Source organism: Pleuronectes platessa, chromosome 3 (assembly GCF_947347685.1).
Source record: "Pleuronectes platessa chromosome 3, fPlePla1.1, whole genome shotgun sequence".
Taxonomy (NCBI): domain Eukaryota; kingdom Metazoa; phylum Chordata; class Actinopteri; order Pleuronectiformes; family Pleuronectidae; genus Pleuronectes; species Pleuronectes platessa.
In genome coordinates, this window is record NC_070628.1 from 23,421,026 (window position 1) to 23,442,307 (window position 21,282).

Sequence of the window (21,282 nt, forward strand, 5' to 3'; positions counted from 1 at the left end):
AGCAGATGGTGGTGCGAAGTTTGTTAAATAATAATGAAAAAACTCTTCAGCTGTCAAATATCCTGCCTCATTCCATTTATTTTTCAGAGTATTAAGTAACCAAATCGTAGGGTCTCGTTTTCTATTCGTTTCTCATAAAAACATGAGTTAAGAGAAGAAAATGGGAAACAACCGTTGACATAAACTGTTATGTGTCCGGTAGCCTTACATGTAGTTGTATCACAGATAGAAGTAAGCTGTGCTGATCAGCTACTGGAAAATGTTTCCGAGACATACTTTTTCCTTCTTGCAGAAAAAATCAACGGATACGAATCCTAATCTCCACTTGATGCTGTAAACAATCAAAACCTATTTAAAAAACATCTGCTCTGATATTATTAGATATAATTAGTCTGTACTCTACAGGAATTATTTTGTGAAACTCTTTGTGTTTCTGGTTCGGCAGATGACGACCACTTAGACTGATGCAAAATTTCAAAGAAAAGTTGAAAACACAGAGGTTAACTGTAAAACATTTTTTAGCGTTGATCTTACGGCTTATGCATTTAACGACCTACTGGAGGACTTTTTAAAGCATTAAAGTATTAGCTTTTGTACACAGCCCTGGTTTGAGTGATGTACTGCATCACAGAGGCAAGAGGAGGATCTGGGTGTTATAGTTTTTAGGTGACAGCTCTTTAGCATCTAGGGAACTAGATCAAGCTGCCAAAACTGACATAATAAGGTTAGTTGTTGTCAGTAAAAGTTCGTTGCCTCTGCCATTGTTACCTCTGCCAAGGAGGTTTTGTTTTTGTTTCTTTGTCTGACAGGATTACACAAAACATGCTACAGGGATCATGACAAACATGATCTTTAACATTATGAGAAGGGCCCTTCTTCATGATTTGCCTTGATTTTTTTTTTTTTTAGAGCATTATAACTCGATCTTGATAAACAAAACCAGGCATGTTAAGGGAACTAATATTTATGAGTGTGTCCAATTTAGTGCATACAAAAATCCTGATCTAGTGAATTTAGCTGTGGACTGTGTGCTCTTGGTGAAGGGAATTTAAATAAAAATATTCTTTTTTAGTTTAGAGTTTACCTGGACTAATACTTTCAACAGATGTGAGTTATATTTTTAGTTGCTGTTGAGTTGAGTTGACATGAGTTGTATATGATGAACTAAAAATAAAAAATGGTTGTTTTTTATGTAATAACGAGTAAAACTGACTTAACTGTCAGTTCCTAAGATTGAGGTTTTGAAGAGAAATGTTTCACAGCCAAGAAGCAATGAAACTGAGGACAGAGAGGAACCGGATTAACTGGTGCAGCTGAGTTTCAATACAAATACCGGCAAGATTAACATATTTTGACCACATTACATTTTCACACATATTTCATTTATACATGATGAACAGAGTGACTGGACACTCCTCTTACCTCTTTCCCTGAAGTCACATTTACTTGTTAATACTAGATGAGTTTCTGTCATTATTGCAACTGTTTACTTTTTTTTTTTTAAAGGAAGAAGGAATGCAGACAGTCCACTGCTCACATTCCTCTGACAAACAGAAAAAACTTTAATCCTGCTTATATATCTAATTTCCACCTTACAAGTTGGAAACTTTACTCTGATTATTTTTTTTTAGTTTTACAGTATAACATTACAAATGTCTGGAGTCGGTGTCACTAACCTCTATGTGCTCTCGGCTCCACCACAGCTCAAATTGTAGGCCAGCTGGTCCTCTTTGACGACTTGTGAGGGTTTTTCGTGACGTTAGCCAGCATGGCTTTATTAGTCTTGTGGCTATAGCTAAGGCTAACACTTGTTGTCATCACTCTGGGGTGTTTCCTCCAGCTGAGGCTAATAAAACACATTGCTTTGGGACTGTCCCTTGATGTGGGACTCACTTTACAGTTATGACACCCACAAATGGGCCGTGCGGAGAATGAGACTCTGTGTGTCGCGTTCACAACCTCTGCTGCATGGCAGTGGCATCGACGCTTTGCTTGGTGGCTACTGGGATGTTCATTAGCACAACTTCTTGGCAGGATGACGAACCATAAAGAGGCACTTTTTTAGGAACATCATAGGGACGTTGCTCCAGCTTCCTTCCGAGCTGAATCCAACAGTGCGTAGTTACAGGTTTTTCAGGTTCAAAGAAAGATTTGGTTTCTCTAAAAAGAGTTTTAGGTTGTTGGGCAGAGTTTAAGTCTAGGAGAATGCATGTTATATGTCAAGGTTCCTCATGTTTCTTCAGATTAAAGCTAGGCTTGATAATCTTGGATATTTTAAAGTACATTTGCAACTATCCCACCGCCTCCCCTCTGCTCTCTAGTCAAAGTTACTTTCCCAAACACATGAGCACACACTGCCTGACAACTGCTAGAAGCCGACTTTTCCCTGACTCACTCGCTAACTTCTTAGTGTAGTCTGTGCTTCAGCTGTCTATGTCTCTCAGTCTGAAGACTGCGGTTATGCGCAGTGACAACACTGGCAGGGTGTGCAGCGACAGGTACGCCGAGCAATCATTTCACTCTGTTTGAATGAAATGTTAATTTATTGATGGATATCGGAATGTGAAGAGGGTTTCAGAAACCAATAACCAACCCTACTTGTAAGGAAATAACTTTTGAGTCTACCCTTTGTTAAATACTGTCAGTCCTGCTTTGAGATATGGTTCAAAGGTTTTGTTTTATAAGAGATTATCTTTAAGGTGTAATATGTGCTATGAGTTCCACACTCAAGGGCTCAGTGCTGGAGAGGCTGCTTCTTAGTGTTCCTGTCCTTTCAGCGCGGCCATGAAATTAAGCAGTGGGCGCCTTCATCTGCGAGACAGCTGTAGATAACATATAGATGATTAACCTTACAGTTTGTGCTCTTACACACTCAAAACATCTTCTTTGCGCGTCTTGCTCAAGATTAGTCTCACGACGTTCCCACCCCCCCCCCCCCCCCCCTCCCTCAATACGCAAAAAAAAACGGGTCAGTTTTCAAGCACATCTCAGCTCGATTTAATCGAACATCTCAAACACAGAGAGAGATGGACTGGAGGAAGGAAATGTCTTGCAAAACACCACAGCACGCTGCTGGAACGAGCAGTAGCGTGTGTGCGTCTCGGGTGTTTAAGGTTAGTGTTAGGTAAGAAGTGGTGAGGGAAAATCAAAGCAAGTCTGTGTTGTCCTCAAAAGTGACCTGTTAATGCTTGTGTGCTCATGTGAAAACCTGCTCTACCTCGTGTGACAACCAGCCCCTCGTGCTTGATTGTTTTCGTGTCCCGAAATGTACTCTGATGTTGTAATGTGGTTTCACATTTTTGCACATGATTCAAGCCTTTTCTCTCTGTGCCATATGGATCGAGAGAGAAAGAGAGAGCGAGAGAGAGGGAGGGAGTCTGGCCATAAAGAATTAACGAAGACATAGCAAGAGAAGAAATGTGTTTATATGGGGGAGGGGAACAAGGAGCTGAAGTCAGGGAGGGGATGAAAAAGGGGAACGGGGTATGTGAGAGAGGTGAGGATTAGAGGAGAGCAGCGGTGCATGATATTCACATGTTTCTCTTTCCCTCTCTCTCTCAGCTGATGTGCGAGTATACACATGGATTATCTTGTGCAAACACTGGGCCTTTGCTTTGAATAGGCAACACAGATACTTGCACCTAATGTTTTCCTTATCAGAGGCTACTCAGGCCAATCACACACTGTATTGTAGAGTGACTGGGAACGCAACAGGCCCATTCATTTATTATGGCAGGACTCCATTGTGCCCATGTGTATGTGCATGCTCATATTACAATGGGCCCTAAAGTGACCCTCTCTCATTTCCTACCATTTAAGTAATAGTGGGAGAGTAGTGCAGCCGTCCAATCCGATCCTCCGCATATGAGGCAGGGCTGGCACTAAATACTCACTGGACGATTATCCTGGTGAAAAATATTCGCTTCAGACAACAATCCCACAGAGGTGTAACGATTCTGAAACTGAGACTGAAACTGTGACACAAACGTCCTGGCTTGGGACACAGGACCCATCATACCTAAACTTCAGCCCTTTTCCCATCTCTACTGTTGAACTCTCATTGCTACCATTACTTTTTTAACAACTCTCATTTTACCACCAAAACTTCAACACAGGTAATCACTAAATTATAGTTAAACCATGTGATCCCTTTGGTCCAATATGGACTGAAAAGTTAGGCTACCTTAAATTGGCCACTGAGAAACAAAACAAACCATTGTGAATTTGGAGAATTATTACCTCCCTAATACCTAATGTGATGGATTTATTTAATTTGTGACATGGATTTGTACTCAGTGCTGTGGTCTAACAATGTGATATTAACACGTTTTCTATATAACCTCAAACGTATCTTTGACACTTTTACAGCCATCTTTTATGGCTTATCAGTTGTTTAGAGCTGATATTTGCAGACATTATGTGTCCAGTCTAGTTTTACTTTTTTCCAGACAAAAAGTCAACAGAGAGATAGCAATTAAAATGCTGTTTATATATTTGAACATTTGAGTTATAATTGAATTTATTACACAGTCATGTCTTCTGTGAGCTCTGTCTTATTTTTTCACTTTAGCATTTTGAATGTGAACTAAGTGAAGAACTCTATTTGAACTGGCATTCAAAATATATCAATCTGACTTGGTGGAAGCTGTGTGAACTCTGGTATGGTGGGGTGGGTGGGGACTCGCTCTGAGATGATGCTGCCACATTCTACTGTGAGTGACCTCCTCCTGTCTGGCTCCTTCTCCCACTTGAGATGAAAGGGAGAGGAGCATTTTTTGGATGGTTTTGTCAGACTGTGTTTTGCTGCACACGCAGTACGAGGATGTGAAAGCTGCATCCGCTCACAGGGGGAAACGGAGCAAAGACAGAAAAGACCCATAAATGAGCATTGACTAATGCACTCATACAGCTCACTCCAGACAGACAGAAACATACAAACCAAAGAGCTTCTTTTAACTAAAATGATCCATCTACATGAGAGGTTTGGGTCCTTATCAGTTTTAATCCCAGTCCATACTGACATTTATGAAAACGCATATCACATTACCTCTCATGTACACTTTGCATACACATGCTGATGTAAAATAGAATTGCTCGAATACAAATCTCCTAGTAAGCAGTGGTATATTTGTAAAATACAGAATTGAACGGCACAACAGCTGTGAAGCAGCAAACACAACAGTAATCACTTGTAATTGATTAACCATGTTGTGTTCTGCACTGGTAGCTGAGGCTTATGCCGGTTGTTGTCCCCTGAATCAGCGAAGGCTACGTCGTGACCAACAATACTCAATCAGCAAGCAGCTGTGAGTGTTTCAAAACGTTCCCATTTCTGCCGACCCAGACTAAAAACGCAGCCCCAGAGTTTTCAAACTAAAACAGGGTCAGCAGCCTTTCCAAATTTTCAGGTGTAGTGTGGATGCCAGGTTTATCCGTAGCAGATTTACAACTGAAAATGCAGTAATATATATTCCGGCTTAGCTTCCTGCTTTAAATTGTGCAACAAATGAGATCAAAGTGAGTAGGCCTTTGCCTGCTGACACATTGTTACATTTTGCTTTGATGCCACTTGGCCCTCTATGTCCCCATTTTTAAACTACAGACTGTAGGACTCTTATCAATGGGTAAGACTTTGGTTCCATAAAGTTGTTTTAAATGAGCTGAGTATAATGAGAGCTTATCCATTCATCAGTGGCCAAAGCTGTCTGTCGCAGTTCTTTTAAGGCTTTTTATTTGTGGCGTTTTGGTTGTGTTGGTTAGTTGACAGTAGCAAGTGACAGGCAACATGAGGAAAAAGAGAAGGAGATAATGTATAAGCAAAGTTGTGTGACTCAAATCAGAGATGTGCGCCATGTTCAACACATCTGCCTACTGTGCCACCAGAATGCCCCCTATGTCAATAAAGCTGCTAAGCAAATGAATGTGCGTCGTCAAAGTCAAGCAGTTTGAGTCTCATTCGGACATCAGCCTTTGTCAGCGTCACTGCCGCACATGCGTAGACCCGTCCCAGGATCCTGCGCGATGATCTCAGCGCTGGCTTCAGCTCGGCAATGAATGAGCAAAACTGCACTGAAGTCAGTGTTTATGGAGGGCCCCGTTCTGTCGGAGAGGAGAACCAAAGTTCAATAAATACTTGCTCCATCCTGTCTGCATTAAGGGCCTGCACACATGGCTTTGACGTCAGAGTGACATTAAACAGGGTGGGGTGGCCCAGCCGGCTCTGACAGGCATGTGCACACACGCACACATTCACTTGCATACACACAGACGCTCTCTTCCGTACCTCGGCATTCAAATCCCTGTCTTTCTTTTCTAGTCAGTACCTTTTTTTCACTTTTGCCATTTCCCCCTGATCTTCTCTTAGTATTTCCTTCTTTTTTTTTTCTGACTCGACCTCAAGTTTAGGTCACATTTCAGCCACATTGTAGTCGTCTGTACAGGATACAAGTAGGGCTTTTTCAATTGTTGTCGATAAGTTTCAGTTTATGAAACATAAAACAAATTTAAAATAAAACTTTCCTGAGATAAAATTAAAGTCTTTAAATGTCTTGTTTAGTTTTGGGGGGAAACGACAAACCCTGACCCCCTGGAACAGTCAAGCAAATATCAAAATGGTTGGTTGACTACTTATTTTTATGTTGATCAGCTCATCCATTAATTGAGTTAATTTATTAATTGACTAGCATTGACACTGCCATCCTTTGTTGGTCTTAACACTTAAGGCCCTTTCAGATTAGCCCTTTTCTGACATGAACTCCGGTGAATGTCCACACATCTGGGTCCAGACATTCTTGGGAGTTTGCTTCCTCTCTCTCATATGGACAACGCAGCAGGAGATTCTCTACTCAGCCGTGTTCACAATAACACAGAAATCTCTGGAGTGAGGAGTGGCCAAACAGGCAGAGGTCGAATGTGACACATAAATTCTGCTGCAGAGATCACATGTTCTTATTTACAACATATGGACACCGGTATTTGCCCTCATCACTAAAAGTTCCCTTGACATCTTCTTCTGTGTCTTCTATGTGTATCGCAGTGATTCACGCTCGCACATCTAAAAGCGCTTTAGTAAGTGATTTGCACTGCGTATGGCCCGTGGTCTTCACTAAACTGTCTGCGTTGTTCAGAGCTTTTCTTCCACACATTTACGCTACCAAAAACAAACTGTGACTTAAAACATGCCTAACATTCCTACCTGATTTGAAAATATGTTTCCATGATATAGCTGTCCCCCCGAAATACACGTAAACTTGTGTCACATAATATGGTGAACTCGGGTAAACTCAATATTCTTTCCTCCATAGTGCATTCTGTGCCTGGCTGGATGCTTTGTTTCTAATGGACACACACGGGCTCGTCATGAGCTTTGCTTTGGCGCAGTGAAAAATCGATCTTGCCCGGCACAGCCCAGGAGGTTTGTGTAAGAGTGAGATAAGGCACACTCCATACAGTGCCTGTGTGTTTGTAGGGCGTTGTTTTGCATGTGTTTGACCACATTGACCCCTGTATGTTTTTGTATTGAAGTTGTCACGTGTCACTGCCGGGCCAGCTGGTGTGTAGTGAACTTAGAGGGCAGAGGATTTCCCTCCCTGTCATCCTAAGAATGTGAACATGGTTCACTCGATCTCGGGCAGATTCATCAAGTTGATGTTTTAACACAGAGCTGAAATGTTTGGGTAGACAATTTTTATTCAATATATATAGATATATAGATATATATCTATAGATATATATCTATATATCTATATATATGTTTATTTGCATCAAAATTGGAAAATCGGTTCTTATTTCAAGTCCTGGTTCTGCCTTGGTCTTTCTCTGTGGACTGTGATGTTCTCTCTGTGTCTGTGTGGGTTTTCTTCAGTTAGCCCAGATTAATCACAGTGTAAAGACATGCAGATTGGGGTTAGGTTAATTAAAGACTCTAAATTGACCGTAGATGTGAATTTGAATGGTTGTTTGTCTCTGTTGGCTCCGTGATACACTGGCAACCTGCCAAGGGTAAACCCCACCTTTCACCCAATTACAGCTGGGATTGGCTCCAGCTCCCCCGTGACCCTCTAAGGATAAGTGGTATAGATAATGAATGGATGGATGGATGCATTAAAATGAGGAAAGCCTTTTTGCCAAACTTAGGTAACATATTACCTAGAGTGCAATATTGAGACAGACAACAGAACAAATATGATGATTCTTTCTTCTTACCAATCACTAGACTGTATCTAAACCATGGCATTTTCAACTGTATTTAATTTACAACTGCTTATGTTTCAGAATGTGTAACTTGTGAAAGTGTATCTTGGTCTGTTAAAATCTGTAAGGGGCTTTGTAGAAAACATGTTTGAATGCTTTAAAGAGAGTTATTGAAAAAGGTCTTTCTTTTGTTTCAACATTTGGTATCGAAAGTCAAGCGTGTCATCAAATAAACTTCCCAGAATCCAAGTCGCCTTTTAAAAAGTTTGCCGAATGAGATAAAAGTCATGGAAAGCGATTGGCCTCTGGCATTTATATAGTTTCTTAGATGGTACTAAGAGCTGAAGGCTCCATCAGATGTTTTATATTAACAGCAGTTTGGCATTTTGTTTTTCCTTTAAGAAAAAGCAGCTGTTGGATTCTTATCAACAGTGAAGAAGAGGACTTTAGTTACATAAACTTCATTTAAACGAGTCGAGTGTTATGTCCTGTTATTGTTAAATCTCTAAAGGCTCTTTTATCTCAATATGTATTGTTCTCTTCAAACGAGACATGCCCCTACATTTGGCTTTAAATCAGAGTCCTGACAAAATATATTAAATAACATTTTTTACCGTAAAGAAAAGTTCTATACTTATAAATGATATTAACACTGCTCAAGAAAGTAAGGGAACACTTACATCCAAATCAGATCTTGATGAACGAATAATTCAAGTTAAAAAACTGCATTAATCACATGCAAGCCATTCCATTTTTGTGGGTTGTCTTGCTTTTCCTCTCCATTGCACCTATTGTCATTTCATTTGCCCCAGAGCAGTGCAATTGATTCAAAATCTGCCGTGCTTCCTAAATGGACAGATTGATATCCCTAAAGTTTAACTGACTTGGTGTTATATTGTGACGATTAAGTGTTCCCTTCATTTTTTTGAGCAGTGTATTTTGGATGTGTTCTGGTATTTTCAACTTTCTTGGATATTAGATAATTATATAGAGGCAGAGAGAGGAGTTTAACATGAAATAAATGCACCATAGTCATTCTCCTATCAAGTTGCCCCACTAATGATTATTTTTACAAACAGCACAGAGGTTATGTTTTTGCCTCTGTCCAAAGTATCCATATGTGGGTTTGTTCGTAAGCAGGATTCCGCAAAAAATACCAAAACAGATTTTCAGATTCTCTAGGGTGTTTTTTCTGATTTCCCAAGAAATGTCACATGGATCTTGATGAAAAAATCAGGCATTTTAATAAGACTGATATCTATGAGTGTGTAATTTAGAGCAGCTTGAATGCAATTAAGCTGTGTGTTAGGCCTTGGTGGAGTTATGTGCTCCACTGAGTTTTTCATTTTAATCATTATGTCAGAAAATTATGTAAAATGTCAATCTCACATTGCCAGAGCTAAAAGTGATGTTTTTACAATGATGACATTCTGTCTGCCTCCAAGAGTAAATACCTCAGATTGACTGTTTCTTTCACATGCACACAACCTTGGTGCTGTTGGAATGTGCATGTGATATATATTGGATGACCCCTGGCAATTTGAAGACTATGGTTCTACCTAGAGGTCAATCATCTCTCACACCAGGGTCTTCATAGCGGCCAAAAGAACTTCCCAGTACCACTCTGTGTGTGTGTGCGTGCGTGTGTGAGTGTGTGAGATAGCCCATGAACGTTATGTTTGGCTAATGTTTGACTGAGCTCCAGGGAAAGAGCTGTGTGTGTGTATCTGATGATCTTTGAAGCTGTCAACATTCTTCACCACATGCTCTGTCATGATGCATAGAGGTGACTGGTGAGATGAACCAGCTGTCCCTGCCTGTGGTTACTGCAAGGTCAACATGCTCGCACTTGCACACGCACAAACACACTTGGCAGGGTATCTTGTTCGTGCGTTGAAATTGCCATCAGATGAATGTGGTTGAAGACTCAAGTACAGTGTTTAACAGTGACCTGATTGATGTGCTGATTTACATATCTTCTCTCTGTGTCTCTCAGGTGGAGGTGGGAAGAGAAACGGCCGCAGTAAGAAATGGAAGGAGATGCTAAAGCTTCCTCATATCAGCCAGTGTGAGGAGCTCCGTCGCACCATTGGTAAGAAATGAGGGAATGTATGTGTTTGCGTGAGGCAGAAATATATCGTGCCATGCGGTGTCTTTGGGGTGTATCTGACTTCGGGAGGAAGTTAAGATTGGACTTCCTTCCTGTTTCTACCCGTCTCCACCCGTAGTTACAGGCAAGGGACAGGAAACACAATGTGTGTGGGTGTGGGTCTGTGTGTTTGTGCGTCTATCTGACACAGGGAATCCATTTGGAAGACGTTTCTTAGTCTCACCCTCATTCTTAATATTTTGTGTGTGTCAAATCTAAATATCAGTCAGTCCTGCTTCCTTCCTGTTCTCTGAGTCCAGGTTTGACTCAAGGGTAGGGGCAGGATTTTCTCTTTGTGGCCAGAAAAGTGCTCTACTCTTGGGCTTTATTATCTTCACATCCCTTCCACACACTGAGGTTCTCTGAATGCCAGAGCACTCCGTGTGTTTATGTGTGTGTGCTGGTGCCTGTATGTGTGTGCGTAATAGTGCGTCACAGCTATCTCTGCCAGAGATTGCAGTGCAACCCTCCCCCACATTCTCTCCCTCCCTCTTTTCTATCTCCGTGCCTCCCCCTCCAACTATCTCTATCTCTCCCTCCATCCCGCTTTCTACCACTTGAGAACAGGAGAGTCATGAAGAGAGAGTGAGTGAAAATCAGAAACAAAGACAGAGGTTTTTACAACGGGAGGACAGATATCTTAAGGACATGAGCGAGGGAGAGAAACAGGAGGGAGGCAGAGTGAAAGATGTGGCTGCACATCCTTCTCTCTCTTATGCAGTGTTGATTGTGTTCCTCATGGAGGTGTCTTCATGTCACAAACCGTCACCCACCGATCCAATTATCATAAACTTGAATGTATCTGTCGTCGGCAGTGATAAAAGATGATATCTACTCAAAAACAGCCCATAAATGTCACCTTAAGTGTGAAGAAGCATTGTGATTATCATATCTTGTATATATATATATTGCCATTTGGATTAAAACTTTGCAGAGGATTCAAAATAATGGACAGTATGTGCCTCTATTTCTGTGAGTGTGTGTGTGCAGGCAGCAGCTGTTCAGGGTTACATACGTCACTATTACATAGACACTATTGCGTAATTTCCCTATCACACTGAGCACAGATCAAAATAATCCCCTTTGAGTACCTAGACACACTGACGTGTAGGCATGTGCATGTGCATATACACACCTGCGACACGCACACGCACACGCATGCCCATGCACCACGTAGGCAAAGTGGATAGAAGGATACAGTAAAGCAACTGATAACTGTGTCTTTGTTGTGTCTTGATAATGTCAGGCATTTGACCTTAGCCTTGACAAGTGTGCAGTACTTCTAGGAAGCCCAGATTACATTATGTCGGCTGCAGCCACTTTGTCTGCCAGCGTCTGACCGCTTTACCGTTCTGTTCCTCTCCTTCTGTCTCCCACGGTCTTCTTTAGTCCGGTGTCCATGCAGCACATATGGTTCATGTGCACCTTTTGCTTTTGATCACTGACATGTAAGCTTTGTTCAACCTCTTCCTGAAATCAGTTTTACGGAGGCTAAAAGCGCTCAAATGCGCAGCAGCCGCAGCAGTACAGACTGTGAGTCAGTGCTCAGCTCTGTGTCTCAATAGTGTGCACACAATTCAATATTTCACACAATTGCATTTGTGCACATTTTCGAAGCCATTCACTGTCTCATTAACTCGCTCTGTGTTGGCCTAAATTGAAGTTTTAATTAAGATGTAATTGCAGCTCACTTCACTGTCTGACAGTTACTAGTCCAGACTAGTTCAAGCTTTTCAACTGCCCCCTCCCACTTTTCACCCCTCATTTTCCTGCTCCATTTTTCTCTGACACCTTGCTGTCTCTCAAGCTGTATTTCCCCCTGTTTCTTTCTCTCTCTCTCTCACACACACACACACACACACACACACACACACACACACACACACACACACAGGCACGTTTACAGACATGACTTGCGGATACAGTCCAGAGAATTAACACCACAATCTTTCTTAACATCTTTGGTGTATGACATCACTTTTTCAGATAATACGGAGACTCTTCCTTGGACATTTACGTTCACACAGGCACTTCCTCTGGAGAAAGTGCGGGGAATCAGGGGTATGAATACAAAGATACATTTTATCAATGGTTTCTCAAGAATTATCTCTTTTGTTCGATTTGAGAAAGTTCTCTTTTTTACCATGAAATTCTGAAATAAATAGATATTTAAAAATGTGTGTTTGGGTGTTGCCACATCATAGTTCTCTGTGTAATGACAGTAAATAACACGTTCATGCTGAGACTGCTGCACGCCTTCCGAGAAATTGGAGATGTTATGTGATAGAAGAGGCCTGTGACCACAAAAAACTAACTCTGACGAATTAAATTAGCATTCTTGGTTTGCCACTATTTGCCATAGAACGTCTCCACATGATTTTATGTATGACTGGGATACTGACGCGTTCCCCAGTCCATCCACATATTCAGTTCACAATTATTGTATCTTGAATAGCCGTTGACATGTAGGCAAAAATATATTAAATATATATCGATATATTGTATTATTGTGGCATAATTATTTTGAATCAGATGAGTTACCGAAAGGAAAATTTAATAAGAACATGGAAACCCCTTCAAGAACATTGTAAAACAGTTTCTGGGATTTTTGCTCCACCACTTTGAGTGTCACCTTAAACAGTGACCAGTTTAGCTGTGATGCAGCAGAGGGTGTGATCTAAGAGCCACTTTGGTATTTAGATGGAAACCATCAGAACCTGTTCTCAAACAAGATACCGGAACCAGATATGGAGGCTGATTGTCAACCCAAAATCTTTGAAATCTGTTGTTGTAATTACATGCAATAGGAGATCTTATATTCCCATTAGAAAAAAGTTGCACATTGGGTTGATAATAGAATATTCCATTCATATTCCTGTTTTACATGTTACAGACATGAAGTGAACTTGGAGATTCTTTGCAATTTCTCTGGAGAAGGTGTAGGTGTGAACGCAAATGTGTTGGTGAGAGAAGTCTGCAGAAAGATCATATAAACTAATGTTAGAAGCAGGACTTCCCCACTGGACTCTTCAGGCAGAAGACAACAGCGAAGATGTTAAGAGAGAATGTGGTGATAAGAGTCACACCTTTTTTCGATGTGATGTCCAAAAAAAATGCTGAACCATCCCTCACCTGAATTCTGCAGAGAATTTATGAAAGCATCTGAGTGGAGAACCCACATGCATTGTTCTTGTGTGAAAGGCAAACTGCATAGAAAGTCCGGACCCAAATCACCGGAGATCTTCCGCAGGACATGTCTGAAAACGGCTTCTGATTATGACTCATGTCGTCTTTATGTCTACTAAATAGTACATCAAACATTCCTGCCTGCAGTTTAAAACCTTATTACCCACCTGAACTCAAATATTTTTTGAGATATGCAATTAAGATGTAGTCATGTCCACATAATGCGACTGAGTACGAGATACTCCACATATTTGATAATTCCTTATTCAGGTCAATGTAATCTGAGAATGCTGTGAACATGACAATGTCCTATTCAGACTTATGTTTTAATCAGGTTAAAATTATATATATACATATATACATGTCTACTGTGTGTTATTTGATTGTAAGCAGCTCAAACGGTGCTGTCCACACCTGGTTCAATTATATTAAACAAAAATTGCTCTCATCAACCAGGAAATGCACGGGGAAATTCCGAGCTCCCTCCCACAGCTGAACACAGCTGATAGGGAAACACCAAAGCAAACCTCCAGAAACTTGGTGATCAAAGATGAAAAGGCGAAGTCTGAAGGCAGCGAGACTTTCTCAAAGAGCTTTTGTTCTTCGAATTGAAAATACAGCGGTCACACAGGGAAAAGGGAAGCAAAAAAATATCTCTGCACTCTTCTGTTTGCGAACAAGCTGATAACTTAGGTTTCGTGGTCGTACAAGTGGTGAGTCTGAATGTGGAGTGCTCAGCTGCAGAGCAGAGGGGAATGCTGTGCAATAAACAGTGCAGCTGCAGGGTTGTTGTGGAGATTTGATTTAGCCCGCTGTGGGAGGTTTTCCTGTAGCTGTCACTACTCAGAACAGTTCATCCCATGCATCCCTCCTCCTCCTCCTCCTCCTCCTCCTCCTCCTCCTCCTCCTCTTCAGGCCACAAGCGTGCATGTGTATGTGAACGTGTGTGGCCTATTTTTGTTTGTATGTTTATCTTGTCTTTATGTATGTGTGTCCTTACTGTCAGTCAGTGATGGAAAACGTCCTGGGTCTTCTTCCTCATTTGGAACCAGAGGAAATATGACTCAATTGGACGCCATTAGTCCTAATAAGCTGGGGCCAGCTGCACAGAAAACATCAACACATGCACGCACGCACGCACAAACACAAATAGGCTTACACACATACACAAAGCATGGATCCAGACATACTGTTGGTTTATTTGGTAGGGAAGCGCAATATAAGCAAATGTACAATATCTTTTCCTCTCTCACTTCCTGTTTAACGGTTTTCTCAGCCTCTGTTTACTGCATTTTTTGGAAAAGGGTGTTACAAATCCTCTGTCTTTATTTTAAGTTAAGAGTGTTTCTCTGTCCTGCCTGGAATTGAATGTGCCTCTTTTTTAGATTTAAATAGTTATGTTTAGTTTTTAGGAAGGAAATAAAAAAAACATTCTGATTTTAGAAACTGGTGAGCTAAGCTAAGCTTGCACCCTGGTGCATAGCAGTGGACAGAGACATGAAAAGGCATTTGTTTCTTACTCTGGTGGATAAGAGCTATAAAGGTACAATTTCCCCCCCAAAACAACCTGCCCCTTAATACATGCTAATTTTATAGGGCTATTTCGTAGATCCCAATGTATTTCAATGAAAGTCTGAGTCATTGTATTTTCTCAGTTTTAATCCAACTTTTAGATGCATAGATTGTGAGAACTGCACAGTACTTCCAAAAAAGTAAAGCACGACAGAAATATCTGACATTATTTTTACACTCTGGTTGTTGGAATCTGACGCCAGGTTCAGAAACACTGTTATATTGTATTTATTTGTGTAATAACATTTCTCCATCTGCCCCCAACCCCTTGTCTCTTTCTCCTTTTCCTGTCCTCCTCGTAGAGAGGGACTACACAAGTCTATGTGAGAAGCAGCCCATTGGGCGGCTGTTATTCCGTCAGTACTGTGACACCAGGCCGGAGCTGAAACGCTGCATTGAGTTTATGGATGCTGTGGTAAGTGTCTATAACCAACATAACTCCATTCTCTGACACATCCTCTTTTTCTTGTCTGTCCCTGCGTTCTCTCTTTCATGGGACTGGCGTGATTCGGCCCCCGCAGAGCAAGAAGTAGGAGAGGAAAGTCAGTCTTGGTCTTTTGCCTGCTCTTGTTGGCAAGCATGAGGTGTTGGTGGGGTGGGCATGCGGAGTGATTACCGCCTTAGACAGGCTGTCAGAAAGCAGCACCCTCCCCTTCCTCCATGCACTCCTCCATGAGGTCAAGCCCACGTCAGAGGAAGGTCCCCTGGGTGAGCAGGCAAACACAGGCCCGAGCTTGTGTCTAGGCCCCTGGAGGTATGCGAGAAAGGAAAACAGGGGGGAATCATGCTTATTTAATAAGAACCTACATTAGTCATATTCAAGGTAGGCAGACAGGCAAGAACATATGTGCGCTGCGAGTCACACGTACTTGCACTGGCTGACAAAACTCAAGAAACAAATATTTTAGCGTTCAACATGCTGTTAGTCCCACTGGTAACTTCATACCCTGGCTGTGATGTGTAGTGGCACGACTTGGTCCCGTTCCAGTCCGCCGAGCTTGTTTTCAAACAAAACATATGGTTCGAGGCAGTCAAACTCCAGTCCATCTCCCTGCCGACAGCCATATTTGACCAAAAACACAATCTGTGCTGGTGCGATGGGGTGAGATCTATGGCATCATCCTGGTAGGTGACAGATGTAACGGGCTATGTGTGAAGAAGAACACAGTTGCTAGTTTGCTGCTTTAAATAAGATGATATTTGGTCATCAGTAACATCTCTATTTGCCTATGGTCCCACGCTCAGTCTTATTTTAATTGCTTTCTCTGGATTCTTCTCATTAACCAACCCCCCACCCTTCCTTCTGGCTCTTCCTCCTTTTCTCAACCGTCTGCTCTCGCTTTCTGTGTCTCGTCTCTGTCTGACCTTATTTGGAAAGATGTAAAATATGGCTTCCTGCGCTGTTGTGGTGGCTCACGCTTCTTTTCTTCTCCGACAGGCCATGTATCAGCTCGCTCCTGATGAGAAGAGGAGGGACTGTGGAGTGAATCTTATAGACACATACTTCAACAATGGGGTGAGACAAACACGCACATGCTAACAGCCGGCTGATATGGACACAATACATTTTTTGATATTAGTCAAAGATGATTACATGGTTACATTTTGCAGTTCATCTTTTTAATTTAGTCAATTTTATTTTTGAAGTACATTAAAACTTTTTTAATGTACTTCATACTTAATTTTAAATAAAACAATTATTTTATGGTTTGATGTTAATTACAATTGAAATACTGACCACATTTGCCAGACATGTGTCACGTATGATTTACTGTGGACATTGTCATCGTTATCCAAAGGTGTGTGATGTCAGCCTTATGCCCCTATCTGCAAAGGGCTGTGTTTACACTGTGTTTTGTTTTTGGTATGGGTTAATGAACATAATTGGCAAAGACTCCTCTGTTCTTCAGTTGATGATAGAGGACACATCTTGTCCATTACTGCAAAGAGGAAATATGCTGGCCAAATTCGTTTGGTCTAGTTGTTTTTTAATGTATAAATGTGTTGCATACATATATCAGAAACTGTTATGTGTTCACTATAACCACAGTGAGATCTCTTACATCTCTACCAGACAGACAATATAGTCTCATAAATAGAGTAGGGTAGAGTGGACATATACCGCTTTGACCAGTTTTATTATTACGCCAACATATAACTTCTGTTTCTATCTGTCTCCTTCTCTTTACCCCCAAGTCGGCTGCCCATCTGCCAGACGTACCCCAGGATGTAGTTGCTGGGTGTCGGGAGAGGCTGGAGCAGACTCCGTGTAAGGAGCTCTTCAATGAGTGCACAAAGTAAGTCTGCATCTCCCACACGCATGTGGCATTGCTCTGTGACCATACTCTCCTACAAAATTAACTGACCTGCATCTCTAGGTTTGTGATCAGCGGTCGAGTACTCCCAACGCTCATACCGTTAATGTGAGCGATGCTTGTTATTTGGAAGTGAATCGTGTTTTTGTTTTTCTTAAAAATTAAGCCTGTCAAAGTGCAGGGGCACCAACAAAATCTCATTCCTGCTAAATTCATGCGTGTTTGTACATTCTGTGGACTAATGCACCCTGTCACTAGTGATGATGAGGCAGCTGGCACTGGGTGTGCAGCATTTTACGCACACACACACACACACACACACACACACACAGGGCTATGCAAAAACACACGCATGGTGGATGTGAATGAAAAAGGGCAGTGGGCAGGGAGAGCATCCGGATGGCTGGCATGAAAACAACAGCCACCTCAGTGTTCCCTGCACACACACACACGCACACACACGCTTGCAGGTGTTTCTGCTTCCTGTTCTCAGAGCCAGGAGAAGCAAACAGGCTGTGGATTATTATCCCCAAATGTACTTCTCATTGCACACACATAGACACACACAGACCCACACACACACACACAAAATAAATATCATGATAAGTTGTCACGTTTAGCTTGGTTATATATTATATATCTATTTTATATGTGTCAGTGCACAGTCAGTGCATTATGTTTTTCTACCACAGTCCCGTCCCTGTGTTGACTCTCGTCTGATGTGCTGTTATTGATGAATTACAGTAAGAGCAGTTAATGATCCAGAACGCTTGAGCTGCACTGTGTGCTGATTGGTTGGCTGGAGCTGTTGTCGGAAGTTATTGATTGTTTTATATATTCTCAGATTAATTAAAAAGGAATTCAGAAGGTTAATGTAGAATTATGACGTGAGGAAACTGTGGTTGGTAAGAGAAGTTCATGATGAAGAGTCAAGGGAGCAGCTTTCCTATCTTTTGTATGAGCATATTTATTTGTGAAGGACACCTGAGATAACTTCAGGAATAATATCATTTAAACATATGTCTGTGTTCTGATTTGATTGAAGTATCGTTTTGAGAGGGAGTACAGGTTTCGATGTGTATTGTGGCTGATGCCTCACGCACAGTTTGAGAACATCTTGTTCACAGCAAACTACTATACAACATATTACGGTACGGCATCCTCTTAGTTTCATTAGCTTTTTTGGGAAGTTAAAAAACAGTTGTACGTAATAAGACAAGAAATATCGATAACATCATAACAGAGGATATGCATCACAGTACAATCCAGCCCTCATCAGATCATTAGGGTAAAAAAAACAACATGTTTCCTTAGTCTTGGCAGAAGATGTATTTCTGCAAAGTCTCAACTTTAAGCCACACAGGCAGATGGATTTGGTCTGAAAATGCTGTGACGGGCCTCTGAGTCACTTGAGCTTCCCCTGGGAATACTGGAATCTTCTAGATGAAACTCAGGAGAAGTGGGAACCGATGGGAAAACACTCACTTATGTTCTCAGGCTGTACTCGTGTTTTGGCAAAACACACGCGAAGAGCTGTTCCCGAGCTGTTGGATTTATAAAATCAATAACCCACATGCTCCAGAAAACTTGCTTGGCCGTTTGTGGTGGCTGTGCAGGCAGAGTTGCTGTTGCCAAAACTTTTTGAAGCTGTGATCAATTTGTTTCCAATGAATGTTTAATTTGGTCTGGACTGGGTGATTTTTCTTTTTGGGGTGTTTAGTTTATTCACCTTTTACAATTAGGGAGATGATGCCAGAAAATCAGCATGACGGGCTGCACAGAGGGAAAAGAAAGGAGGGCAAAAATAGGGAAATTGAGAAAAGGGAGGAGAAATGGAAAGAGAGTGTTAAGGAGACCAGGGGAAAACAGCAGGGTGAACAAACATAGAACAACACAGGCACATGTTTGTTACTGGAGCCTCGCCGCAGCTCAGATGTTTTTAAATGAGATTCATGTTCAACTTCTGTCATCACTCCTTCCAGTATCATCATTATTTGTATTCCACTGTGGTATTTTGATTTTCTTCAATTTCTTGTTCTTTTCCTAAATTCCGATACGTAATTCGGGACCAGGGCTTACTCAGAGGGAAAGCCTGTAGGAAAGCATGGTGCTACATGTGGAAACGTGATTTCTGGCAGAGCCAAATATCCACTAGAGGAGATGTGTTAGCTCACTCATGGATTTTCTTCTACTGCAGTGGAACATATGGTTATGTCATAATAAGAGTAGAGCATGGCCGTTCAGTCCATGTGTTATCGTGACATTTTAACAAAGGTCCCACTGCTGATTTTCCACCCTTCTCTCTTCCTCTCCACACTCCCTTTGTGCAACAAAAGCCATATTGTGGCCTTTTTTATTTCTACTCCCAGTGGTGTCTGTCTGAGACCCGACTCCAAGCCAGGCACTGCTAGGCTCCTGCCTTTCTGGCGCCCTTTCTTTAAGTGTCCAGGACCAGTTTTGCCTCAAAAGACTCTGCAATGTTCATTGACCTAAGAGAATGTGGATGAGATTCTGGGCGTAAAAAGAAAAATAAATAGTTTAATGATGAGAGAGTTGACAAAGAACTTAATTCATAGAAAAACATATGCTGTGCTCAAGATTTTCATTAAAAATGATTTCTTTAAATGAGCGTTGATACAAGATATTAGTGTAGACTAAGTCTCAGAGCTGAGGAGCAGCAGAGGATAAAGTATTTAAAACCTTTAGACGTATGAGAAAACTCAAGATCTCTTCAGGAGAGATGATGATAGATGCTTGGCTAGTGTGCACAGCCACTCGCTCCTATACGATGACATACCAGTAATTCAGTTTTCTTTAACACTGCAGAGGGTGCTCCCCTTGTGGAAACTCAACTCTTGAGCCCTTTTGCCAAGAACAGCCACCCCAGCGCTGCTGGTAACCACAGGCAGCTTTCCTCATTCTCCTTAGTGATGAAGTAATATGGTCAAGGAAAATCTCCAGGCCAAATATGAGCATCTCTTCAGCGTCTGGGTGGTAGAGGAGGGAACCGAAGTTTGTAATTTTGGTTTTTCGTCATGTGTCGTAGGCTGGTTGAACCGTTTGTGATTGCACTGGTCAGCAGTATAGAAAGCTGCACAGCACAGTTTTTGTGTTTGTTTTAGTTTTCCAATGTATTAGCTTAATCACTTGCTTCTATTTGGAAATACTCTCATGTCAATTGAAGAACTGTAATACCACAGTCACGTTGTCCACAATAGAGCACCAATTACAATTTTTAAAACAAAAAACGTTATATAAATTTGCTGCAACTAATACAGATATGTATTTCTTTAGAGTACAATTGCAGATGTACAAAACAGTTAACTTCTCTGACATGCCTGTTTCTGGGTAATTAATTGTTACAAGTACTTGCCTCTGACCATAAGCTCCATCTTTACTGCCACATAAAGCAGGACTCATTTAATCCTGAATTTGGCTGTCAGCGGTGGAATGCAAATATATCTCATACTTTGGTTTAACTACAACTCAGCACTGAAAGTTTGAATTAGTGATTTGTTTTTTTGTCCAATTCAATATGTTTTGCTTCTTATATAGTAAGTTCTTGTCCTAATGGAATATTGGTTAGTAAACATGTCACTCCAATGGGCAGTTAATCACTCAAATGTGAAGATTTTCTTTGAAGATTGCACATAACCAATTGCATTTACCCCACTAAGACACGTTAAGTAAAAGCTTAAACATGCCCTGATCAGTTTTCTTGTTAATAAACACATTTTCTGTTCACATTCAGGCTACATCCACAATTTGTAAATGCCAGGCTCTGTTTAAAGGGCCCATATTGTGTAAAATATTTTTTGGGGGCTTTTACTATCCGTTATGAATTGAAGGGGTCAGTTAGGACCCTCA

The 21,282-nt window shown here is 41.3% G+C and overlaps 1 protein-coding gene across 2 annotated transcripts in view; it reads left to right on the forward strand.

Moving 5' to 3' along the window:
• The window catches only part of grk4 (G protein-coupled receptor kinase 4), a 43,657-nt gene that overhangs the window by 3,466 nt on the left and 18,909 nt on the right, over positions 1-21,282 (forward strand). For both annotated transcript variants that reach the window (XM_053417847.1, XM_053417846.1), the window contains exons 2-5: positions 10,190-10,285; positions 15,403-15,515; positions 16,539-16,616; positions 17,297-17,397. In XM_053417847.1, the coding sequence (XP_053273822.1) occupies positions 10,190-10,285; positions 15,403-15,515; positions 16,539-16,616; positions 17,297-17,397 (388 nt within the window). The remainder of the gene's footprint in view (positions 1-10,189; positions 10,286-15,402; positions 15,516-16,538; positions 16,617-17,296; positions 17,398-21,282) is intronic.